An 11,892-nucleotide genomic window follows, 5' to 3' on the forward strand; every position below is an offset into this window, starting at 1 on the left:
ATGTTCCATGTATGAAGTACTTGTGTCCAAGGAACCTCAAGTTATGGCTTGGACACTATTTCTATGCATAAGAATAGGAAGGAGAAGAACATGGTGTCTTTTTGAAAGCCTGATGCCCCTGTTTGACAGCTCCTGGACAAGATTAAAATTTCTGAAAGCAAGCAAAACTCCAAGGTCAAGAGATCAAAATATTGGTACCCAAAGGATCTTTTCACAAGGAATATACATATGAAATACAAGAGGTCCATGGGCCACAATGCTCACCTGAGTCAATATGGCACTCCTGTTCTTCATCAGCAGATTTCTTCTCCTATATATTCATATGTAAAGCTTTGATCGCCTGTTCTTGGCATACCCTTAGCCTACCCCCAGGTGCCATGTTTTGAATGAAATTGAATCTAAACTTTCTGAAGATGCTTCTATATTCAAATAACTGTTGCCGTTCAGGGGTTTTCTCCCTTATGCAACTTGTGGGTCTCCCAAGTCTGTATATTGGACAAAAGAACTCTAAGTCAGGATTAAAATGTATAAAAATTTATTATTTCTTGTTGTATTTAACTTGTAATATCTCTTTGAATGATTATCCCTATTTCTTGCTCCCGTAGAAATATTATTTCTCTCCCAATTAGAAATGGGAATAAAATATTTTCAAATGGGAGAATTAAGTTTTAGGGAATTATAAATAAATTTACAAAAGTATAAAAGTATTTCCCAAAATACTGGGAGTCCCTTCACAATACAATTGATACTTATGGAAGAGTTATTTCACCTCCCAATAATTTTCTCCCACAGAACAATTCAATATAATTATTAAAAGTAAAAATAAAATATTATCTCAAAATTCATCAGCTCCCATAAATGTATTATTTTTCAATATGAGTTATCCATTGACTTTCACTCCCAGATATTCTGGAGATGTGAGCTGTAACAACTTACAAACTCGCAAACTGACTAGTCGATCGATCTGCGCTGGCTTATATAGGCATCGGGCTCGACTGTCGTGACGTCACGACAAAGTGAAACTACCCGCCATCTTTGTTATTGCAAAGAAGCTTTGATGTGCTGCCATGCCGATCGGATCGACGAAAGGAATCACGCACCCTAGGGCGCGGATAATATACTGTTTGGTACATTTGGGACTTATTGCTGATGAACTTCGTAAAAATAAACAAAAGCAATCGTAAACAGTTAAAGCGTGACTTGGGAATGTAAGATGTCGAGGAATTTCGGGGTAACGCTAATTACCGACCTCGTCCCAACTTGGTAACTATACAATTGATGATACAATAAATATACAATTAATTAAACATATAATTTGTCGTTTTATAGTGCAATATTTTACAGGGAGTATTGTTTAACTTGTACTGTGTATTTCCACAGAAATGTTTCCCATAGTAGTGGGAATAATTAGAGAACCGTAACATAACTAATCATTGTTGTTCTTGAAAACAGAATTTTAAAGATGTCTGCCACCCTACCCTGGGAGAAGGGGGGGGGGGTCATGATTTGAACAAACTTGAATCTACACTACCTGAGGATGCTTCTGTATCAATATGACTAATCATGGCTTTGTTGTTCTTGAGAAGAAGATTATTGAAGATATTTCCTATATATGTTCTTTTGTAAAACTTTGATCACCCATTATGGCCCCACCCTACTACTGGAGGATGCCTTGAACAAACCTGAATCAACAAAATTTTGGGATGCTTCCATATCAATATGATTAATTATGGCTTTTCTGTTTCTGAAAAGATTTTTAAAGAATTTTCCTATATACTCCTATGTAAAACTTTGATCCCCCATTGTGGCCCCACCCTACCCCCAGGAGTCATGATTTGAACAAACTTGAATCTACACTACCTGAGGATGATTCCATATCAATATGACTAATTGTGGCTTTGTTGTTTTTGAGAAGAAGATTTTTAAAGAATTTTCCTATATATTCCTATGTAAAACTTTGATCCCCCATTGTGACCCCACCCTACCCTCGGGGGTCATGATTTTAACAAATTTGAATCTACACTATGTAATGAAAGTTTCACTTAAGTTTCAACTTTTCTGGCCCAATGGTTCTTGAGAAGAAGATTTTTAAAAGATGACACCAAATTTTCACCAATTCTTAATTATCTCCCCTTGGAAGAGGGCATGGCCCTTCATTTGAACAAACTTGAACCCCCTTTACCCAAAAATGCTTTGTGGCAAGTTTGGTTGAAATTGGCCCAGTGGTTCTGGTGAAGAAGTCGAAAATGTGAAAAGTTTACAGACAGACAGACAGATGGACAGCTAGACAGACTGACGACGGACAAAATGTGATCAGAAAAGCTCACTTGAGCTTTCAGCTTAGGTGAGCTAATAAAAGCCCTTGCACCAACCATTTAGAAGTTATGGCCAAGGTTTAAGTTTTTCAAAAGTAGGTAATACTCCAAGGTCAAGGTCAAAATTGCAGGTATCCAAGGGAAGTCTTGTCACAAGGAATATACATGAAACATTAAAGCCCTAGCACCAACTGTTCAAAAGTTATGACCAAAGCAAAAAATTTTCAAAAGTAGGTCAAACTTAAAGGTCAAAAAGGTCAGTACCTAAGCGAAGTCTTGCATAAGCCCCATCACAAAATGTTCAAATATTATGGCCAAGATTAAAGTTTTTTCAAAAGTATGTCATACTCCAAGGTCAAAGTCATGAGGTCAAAAATGTTGGTACCCAATGGAAGGTCTTGTCACATAGAATATGAAAGCCCTAGCACCAACCATTTGAAAGTTATATGTATGTCCAAGGTTAAAGTTTTTCAACAGGATGTCATACTCCAAGGTCAAAAGGTCATAAAAATAATAGTACCCTGCGGAAGGTCTTGTCACAAGGAATGCACATGTGAAATATAAAGCCTTAGCTCCAACCAATCAAAAGTTATGGGCAAGGTTAAAGTTTTTTAAATTTTCAAAAGTGGGTCAAACTCCAAGGTCAAGGTCAAAATTTTGGTACTAATGAAAGGTATTATCAAATATGAAAGCCCTAGCACCAACTACTCTAAAGTTATTGCCATTGTTATTAAAAGTTTTTCAAAAGTAAGTCATACTCCAAGGTCAAGGTCAAAACTTCATTAATGATGGCACCCAACAGAAGGTTTTGTCAGAAGGAATATACAAGTGAAATATGAAAGCCCTAGCTCAGACCATTCAAAAATTATGGGCAAGGTAAAAGTTTAATAAAATTTTGCAAAAGTGGGTCAAACTCCAAGGTTAAGGTCAAATATGTTGGTACTCCATGAAAGTTCTTGTCACAAGAAATACAAATGTGAAATATGAAAGCCCTAGCTTCAACTAACCAAAAGTTATGGGCAAGGTTAAACTCTTTGCAGACGAACAGGCAGACAGACAGATCAAACACTATATGCTCCCAAATCATTGAATACAGAGGCATACAAAAAATGACAAACACAATATATTTCACTTTTCCATGATTGAGAGACATAATTCTTTGAAGAGTTACTAAAATGTCCAATTCATGAAGGTCAACAGTTAAAAAAAAAACAGATTAACATAAATGTAATACTTTAATACATATTTTTGTCATTGTTATATCTCAGTCAATTTACCATCCCAAAAAATCATTCATAAGGTCATCTATTTCATTTCTCCATATTTTAGTGTACTTTATACCATGACCTTGCAATTTTCTAAATGACTTCACATATCTATATATTTAAATTTTCATAATTAAGTCAACTGTACATCCAACAAGAATTGTATAACATGGTGTTGATATCCCATCTCTCTGCAGTTGACATTATGGACACAATGATCCATAAAATGGATCTTAACTTGAAAAATTTAGTTTAATGTCCTCCTTCGTTAAAATGGCCTTCATCAACTTTTTCCAGCCATTGTCTTGTATGGTGAGTCATCTGTGTACTGTAAGTGGTGTTCCTGAAATCGAGTAGATATTCTTTGTGTGGACTTCAGATATTTCTCTAAGCAATTTAAGGAACAGCTATTCTGAAATCAGAAATGAACTTTGATAAATGGTGAATGGATCAAAATTTAGTTTTCAAATATTTCATCAAATAATGGCAACAATAATTGAAATTGAAATAATCTTGACACCTTATGCAAAACAGTGTGTCTAAAGTTATGATGATCTTTCGAGAATATTATTTTTTTTTCTTTATGCTTGTATATATGATTTCAAAAGACCCTATTACTTCTGCTAAAAGTATAGAATTCAAATAGTTCTAGGTGTACTACACACTATACACTACCCTACACAATATAATTAGCATACTTCTCATGAGTATATCTAATACGTTGGGGAAATAAGATGACTATTCTACATGTACGTCAAAAATTGTTCCATCAGTTGGCCCATATTTAATGAATTTATAGATCTTTTATAATCCAAAGAAATTTTTACTTTTATTATCTTCCATTGTATGAGAACATGGCCCTTCATTTAAAGAGATACTGTAAACCAACTATTAGTCACATCTCTTTTATTTGTGATTTGTCAGTTGTAAATCAATCCGCGACGATAACTTTCGTGACTAAGGAAACATTCTGTACAAATAGCGCAAAATAAATGGTTCGCAATGATAAATATGTGTGAGTTAGAGTAGGTTGCAAAACTCACAGATATTTCTCACACGCGAATAAAAGTTGGTTTGCAGTAACCTACAAATGCTTTCTTTTAATTTGGCTTAAAATATGTGTTGAAGAGGAAATGTATACCACTTTGGAAGATTATTATAAAAGAAAAAAAATGTACACCAGCAACAAACTTGAGTTTTAGACAATCTGATTAAAATCAGATCATTTGATTCGCTCACACAGATCACTACACAAGGTGTGTAGCTACATGTTATGCTCATACATCTTATTTCAATGTCATGAAAATTACATACCTCAGCATTTGAAATTTTTCTTGTTGTAAAATCATGAATACAGTCTTTAAAACACATCTGTGTTATTTTATTATATGCTCCAATAAACTCTTTAAACTGAAAATCAAAATATCTACATATTAGTCCAGCTGGGAGTGAAACAAATAATACATACTGTATTCTACTTGAACACAAAGGGCACAATTACTTTAGAAATAACAAAAATATTCTGTAGTTAGATACACTATGTAGTTAGATACACTATATAAATAGTGCACGTTTTTGAGGGTAACAGTTGAAATTGACACCCCAAGGAAAACCATTGTCAACCGACGCGTCAGCGGAGGTTGACAATGGTTTTCCGAGGGGTGTCAATTTCAACTGTTACCCTCAAAAACGTGTACTATTTATTTTATTATACTGAATGTCTTATTGATTTCGGATGTCATAAAAAAAATTCGGAGATCGTCGTTAAGTTCACGCTTAGAAAGCTTTCAAACTCCCCGCTTCTATTTTTCTCAATAAGAAAGCTTCGGAAAAGATTTACCAACCTCTTTATTGTTTGTTTGCTACTCAAAAAGTCCTTTATCATCTAAAGTTTGCACTCGCAAGGATGTTTCGTCTGTCGTTTGTTGTTTTCAAGTAAGCTACATCGGACGCAAGCTTTTATTGACGTCGTTTATTCGGCTTCTTTCAAACGCACAACCGACGTTTTGAGAATTCTACGGTGAACCGTACGCGCATGATTTGAACGCATGTGATATTTTCGTAATGTTACCCGTTGTCAAGTCTGTTGCTAACGCTGAGGGTAACATTACGGATTGTTAAATGCGTCTAAACCAATCAGATTTTAGTATTTAACATGAAAGTATAATAAAGTATAATATTGCCTGCCTCTGCTCAAAAACATGGAAAAATCAAGAGATATTTCATACATAATTGGTTTACTTATTATTTGCATACACAAACTTGCTATTCAATATTATGCTAATTATAAGTCATAATAATGTAAAATTCTTCAATCATAATGTACTAGCTAGTAGCTAACCTGCTTAACTGCAGCCTCAGGATCTATTTCTTGTGTTTCTTGTGTTGCCATGCTCTATATGTTTATCTGAAAAATAAAAAAAAATAAAATAACTATTAACAGTCACCATTTGAACCTTTTTTTTTTGGGGGGGGGGGGGGGGGGGGGGCTTTTGTCAATGCTTAATACATCTGCACAGCAAGATTCAGTCATATTTATTAGATGAAAAATACTTAACCAATAGACCCAGTGATTTTTAATTTTCTTTTAAATCATCACTAAAGCAGAGTTCTCTCCCTTGTTACCCTCATACTGTGATACATTCTCTTTAAATGAATGTCCATGACTTTTAATATACACAATGCAAAAGATAGAGATCTGCCCTTAGATTATTTAGATGAGAAACCAAAGTCTAATGATGTTAAAGCTGCTGTTGATGTATCAATTAAACAAAAGCCCTCTCTCACCTAAATATGACTAATTGTGACCCTGCTGTTCTTGAGATTTTTTTAAAGATTCGTCCAATATACACTATGTTACTTTATAAATATATTATCCTCCCAATACTATGGTTCAAATAATCTCCAATCTACACTGTATAATTTCACATTAAGTTTTAATTTCTTCTGGCTCAATGGGTCACCATCTTGAGAAAAAAGAACTTCAAATGACATTATCAGTATATGCCCTGATTATCTCCCCTTGAGAGAGAGCATGGCTCTTAATTAAAGATTCTTGAATCCCCTATATAGTTAGTTTGCCTTCACTATGTTCACTCATTTTGTGGCGAGTTTGGTTGAAATTTGCCGAGAGGTTCCGGAAAAGGTTAAAAGTGTGAAAAGTTTACCAATGACACTAAAGGGGTGAGAGACAGTCTTAGACTCAGAAGGATGCCAAACATTCTTTGATCAGAAAAAAAACTAGCTTGTGTCTGGCTCTGCATCTTCGCTAGCCAAGGGTTTCCGATCCGAAATCAGTAGATTTCGGATCGGAAACCCTTGGCTAGCGAAGATGCTGGCTCTGGTGAGCTAAAACCCTTTAAAATCAAGAGCTAAAACCCTTTAAAATCAAGAATTAAATTGGTAATGTATTTTAAGGTAGGCCTAATACTTTTACAACCAGGATATTGGTTTTCCCCCGAGTTCAAAAGTATAACCTAAAATGCACTCTCAATTTCTTGCCGTATCGAAACCTTAACAAAGCTTTAAGTATACAATTAAATGCAACCTTGAAATTCGAGGAACAAATTCGAAATGACATGATTTGGACATTTTTCCTGACCTGATTATAAAATAATGCGATCTATACAAAATAGTTTCTAAATATTGCCAAAAAATGATGAACACCATTGGTGAAGTCATTGTAAGTACATCCAAATGTACGGCATGGGTTTGTTTACCTTCCCACGTGGGTCCCTTTTGACAAGTTTCAACATATACTAATTCTATCGTAAGTGAAACAGAGAAAACCGAATTTCAATTACATGAATTTTGATTGGATAATTTATATTGACATTTTATGAAACTAGAAAAATATTGAAAATTACAATATCTGTATATATTGAATAAAAATATAACATGTGCTTTATATAGATACGTAATTTTAAATATAATAAACTATTAATTTTGCTGTAAAATTGTTGATCAATATTTTACGACAAACATAAACTGGAAAATGCACCAATGAAAATCCACGTTTCATTCGAAACTCATAGAAATATTTTTGTTGACAATATGAATGTAGCGGGTGTTTGAATATAATTTTGTTAAAATTTAGCAAGGGAACTTTGCGTATCATGTGTGATAATTATGATGATGTAACAGATAAGTTTTTATGAACATGTAAATTCATTACAAAAAATCAAGCAAGATAGTGCATTTGCACTGTAGCAATATGCGTTCGAATTTCCTCAGTTCTGAAGTGCACTGTGAATAGAATATCTGTGATGGAGGGTATGCTTGAGTTGCTGTCAACGACAGACGCAGCTGTTAAGGCCTTAGACAGAACAAGCAGGTAAGTGCTTCGTGTGGAAATAGCAAGGAGAATTAACTCAAATTTAATGTCCATGTAGATTCTTACGTTTTTTTCCATTTTTTTTTTTTATTTTGAACTAGCACTGAAGATTCATTGTACTAATATGTCCAATAGACTGTTTCACGATAACTGCGGTACTACTCTTTTGCAGGGCAAATGTTATAGTTTGTTGAAAAATGATGTAAAAGCAATTGTTTAATATACATCATTTTAGTATCTGTTAACAAAAAATTTGCCAAGCCTTATTAATTTGCCCTACAGAAGAATAGTGCTGCGGTCATCATGAAATGGTTAATTGTGAAACTGTGTTAGGATGAGTGCAGTTTTCTTTGTGTAAACCTCTCAAATGATGTATTCACTATTTCCTCTTTAATACATTCATCTACGTAATGACCTCACAATTTTTAGTAAACTTCTTTGGCCTGCTGCATATTGTAATGTCATTTTTCCACATGGATTTATGACTAATAAAAATTTAAAGTTAAATTTTTTTCAATTTCAGTGTATAATAGGACCCTCAGAATCAAGATTTCTAATTCTTGAATAATTCTGACAAAATCAGAATAACCCGAGATGTTTTTAACCATGAAAAAAAGATTTCACATGCAGGCTTGTTTATGAAGGATGAATGTATTAGTATTGTGGCAGAGAGATTCCACAGATTTTTTTTTAGCTCACCTGAGCCGAAGGCTCAAGTGAGCTTTTCTGATCACATTTTGTCTGTAGTCCGTCTGTCCGTCCGTCTGTCCGTCTGTAAACTTTTCACATTTTCGACTTCTTCTCAAGAACCACTGGGCCAATTTCAACCAAACTTGCCACAAAGTATCCTTGGGTAAAGGGGATTCAAGTTTGTTCAAATGAAGGGCCACGCCTTCTTCCAAGGGGAGATAATTAAGAATTCGTGAAAAATTAATGGCATCATTAAAAAATCTTCTTCTCAAGAACCACTGTGCTTGAAAACATGAAACTTATGTGGAAGCATCCTCAGGTAGTGTAGATTCAAGTTTGTTCAAATCATGACCCCCGGGGGTCGGGTGGGGCCGCAATGGGCGATCAAAGTTTTACATAGGAATATATAGGAAAAATCTTTAAAAATCTTCTTTTCAAGAACAGCTAAACCATGATTGGTCATATTTATATGGTAGCATCCTCAGATAGTGTAGATTCAATTTTGTTCAAATCATGACCCCCGGGGGTCGGGTGGGGCCACAATGGGCGATCAAAGTTTTATATAGGAATATATAGGAAAAATCTTCAAAAATCTTCTTCTCAAGAACAGCAAAGCCATGATTGGTCATATTTACTTGGAAGCATCCTCAGGTAGTGTAGATTCAAGTTTGTTCAAATCAAGACCCCCGGGGGTAGGGTGGGGCCACAATGGGCGATCAAAGTTTTACATAGGAATATATAGGAAAAATCTTTAAAAATCTTCTTCTCAAGAACAGCAAAGCCATAATTGGTCATATTTACTTGGAAGCATCCTCAGGTAGTGTAGATTCAAGTTTGTTCAAATCATGAGCCCCGGGGGTCGGGTGGGGCCACAATGGGCGATCAAAGTTTTGCATAGGAATATATAGGAAAAATCTTTAAAAATCTTCTTCTCAAGAACAACAAAGCCATCATTGGTCATATTTATATGGTAGCATCCTCAGGTAGTGTAGATTCAAGTTTCTTCAACTCATGACCCCCGGGGGTCGGGTGGGGCCACAATGGGCGATCAAAGTTTTACATAGGAACACATAGTAAAAATCTTCTTCTCAAGAACAGCAAAGCCATGATTGGTCATATTTATATGGTAGCATCCTCAGGTAGTGTAGATTCAAGTTTGTTCAACTCATGACCCCCGGGGGTCGGGTGGGACCACAATGGGCGATCAAAGTTTTACATAGGAATATATAGGAAAAATCTTCAAAAATCTTCTTCTCAAGAACAGCAAAGCCATGATTGGTCATATTTACTTGGAAGCATCCTCAGGTAGTGTAGATTCAAGTTTGTTCAAATCAAGACCCCCGGGGGGGTAGGGTGGGGCCACAATGGGCGATCAAAGTTTTACATAGGAATATATAGGAAAAATCTTTAAAAATCTTCTTCTCAAGAACAGCAAAGCCATAATTGGTCATATTTACTTGGAAGCATCCTCAGGTAGTGTAGATTCAAGTTTGTTCAAATCATGACCCCCGGGGGTCGGGTGGGGCCACAATGGGCGATCAAAGTTTTGCATAGGAATATATAGGAAAAATCTTTAAAAATCTTCTTCTCAAGAACAACAAAGCCATCATTGGTCATATTTTTATGGTAGCATCCTCAGGTAGTGTAGATTCAAGTTTCTTCAACTCATGACCCCCGGGGGTCGGGTGGGGCCACAATGGGCGATCAAAGTTTTACATAGGAACACATAGTAAAAATCTTCTTCTCAAGAACAGCAAAGCCATGATTGGTCATATTTATATGGTAGCATCCTCAGGTAGTGTAGATTCAAGTTTGTTCAACTCATGACCCCCGGGGGTCGGGTGGGACCACAATGGGCGATCAAAGTTTTACATAGGAATATATAGGAAAAATCTTTAAAAATCTTCTTCTCAAGAACAGCAAAGCCATGATTGGTCATATTTACATGGAAGTATCCTCAGATAGTCTACATTCAAATTTATTTAACTCATGACCCCCGGGGGTCGGGTGGGGCCACAATGGGCGATCAAAGTTTTACATAGGAACACATAGTAAAAATCTTCTTCTCAAGAACAGCAAAGCCATGATTGGTCATATTTATATGGTAGCATCCTCAGATAGTGTACATTCAAATTTGTTCAAATCATGACCTGCGAGGGGTCGGGTGGGGCCACAATGGGCGATCAAAGTTTTATATAGGAACACATAGTAAAAATTCTAAAAAAAAAAAAACAATTTGTTAAGAATAGCAAAGCCATGTTTGGTCATATTTATATGGTAGCATCCTCAGATAGTGTACATACAAATTTGTTCGAATCATGACCCCCGGGGGTCGGGTGGGGCCACAATGGGTGATCAAAGTTTTACATAGGAATACATAGGTTAAATCTTTAAAAATCTTCTACTCAAGAACAGTAAAGCCATGTTTGGTCATATTTAAATGGAAGCATCCTCAGATAATGTAGATTCAAATTTGTTCCATTTATGACACCCCCCCCCCCCCCCAACCACTTTTATATTTAAACTTTTCAACCTTTCAAGATTGAAGTGATTTCTGCTTTTTCCTAGTCATAGTGCTCAGGTGAGCGATGTGGCCCCTGGGCCTCTTGTTTTGTTAAGTTGTTGCCATGCTCCAGCCATCATGTTGTTATACACCTAAAGAGGATTGGGAGTTGTAGAACTTTTTCATGTGGGTCCATCAAAATTTCTTTGCTCTTATGTGTCTATAGAGCTCATGGTACCAGCTAATATGTTTTTATGGTGCAAGCAAAGTTTTATATTTTTCACTGTATATACCAACAAAACCCTTTATATACACTTTTATAAGTGCACAATACATTTGGAAGGTTTGACTTCAGAGGTTATGTATAGTATGTAGTTTGGACTACATACATGTATGTAATTTATGGGGATTGTGGGTACTGAGTTAAGTGCCGCTTGTTGAGCTTGTTATAAGCCCATAAATGTAGTTTATAATGTATCATTATATCATAATACATCGTAGATTCATATTTCTTCTTATATAACAGGGGTAGAAACTCCCTAAAATTACAACTCGCAAATAATTGCGAGTACCAAAAAAATGAACTCGCAATTTCAAAAGACAACTCTCAATCTTAAAATGAAAGCTTTTTTTGAAAAATGCCAATGCGGCCATCTATCCATCTTCTAAAAAATTTTCGACATGATCATCGGACATGGCACATGGTCGTTCATTTAAAAATGACGGATATAAACAGTAACTAAAGAGAGAAAGATTAAAACTGGATTGAAACGGATATTTTTTCAC

The 11,892-nt window shown here is 35.5% G+C and overlaps 2 protein-coding genes across 2 annotated transcripts in view; one reads left to right on the forward strand and one right to left on the reverse strand.

The window, feature by feature from the left end:
* Positions 1–3,425: 3,425 nt before the first annotated feature.
* Positions 3,426–7,353, reverse strand: LOC133191800 (mitochondrial import inner membrane translocase subunit Tim9-like). Its single transcript, XM_061327535.1, has 4 exons — positions 7,300–7,353; positions 5,922–5,987; positions 4,895–4,990; positions 3,426–3,992 (listed from the first exon to the last, which is right to left on the reverse strand). The coding sequence occupies exons 2-4, from the start codon at positions 5,970–5,972 to the stop codon at positions 3,864–3,866; spliced, it is 276 nt and encodes a 91-aa protein (XP_061183519.1). The 5' UTR covers positions 5,973–5,987; positions 7,300–7,353; the 3' UTR covers positions 3,426–3,863.
* Positions 7,354–7,783: 430 nt separating this feature from the next.
* LOC133191698 (TALPID3 protein-like) overlaps positions 7,784–11,892 on the forward strand; it is a 70,824-nt gene continuing 66,715 nt past the window's right edge. Inside the window, exon 1 of the mRNA XM_061327433.1 lies at positions 7,784–7,913. Coding sequence (XP_061183417.1) covers positions 7,846–7,913 — 68 coding nt within the window. The 5' untranslated portion in view covers positions 7,784–7,845. The remainder of the gene's footprint in view (positions 7,914–11,892) is intronic.

This window comes from Saccostrea echinata, unplaced genomic scaffold (genome assembly GCF_033153115.1).
Source record: "Saccostrea echinata isolate AGI-Se365-2 ecotype Australia unplaced genomic scaffold, CSIRO_AGI_Sech_v1 ptg000024l, whole genome shotgun sequence".
Lineage (NCBI taxonomy): Eukaryota > Metazoa > Mollusca > Bivalvia > Ostreida > Ostreidae > Saccostrea > Saccostrea echinata.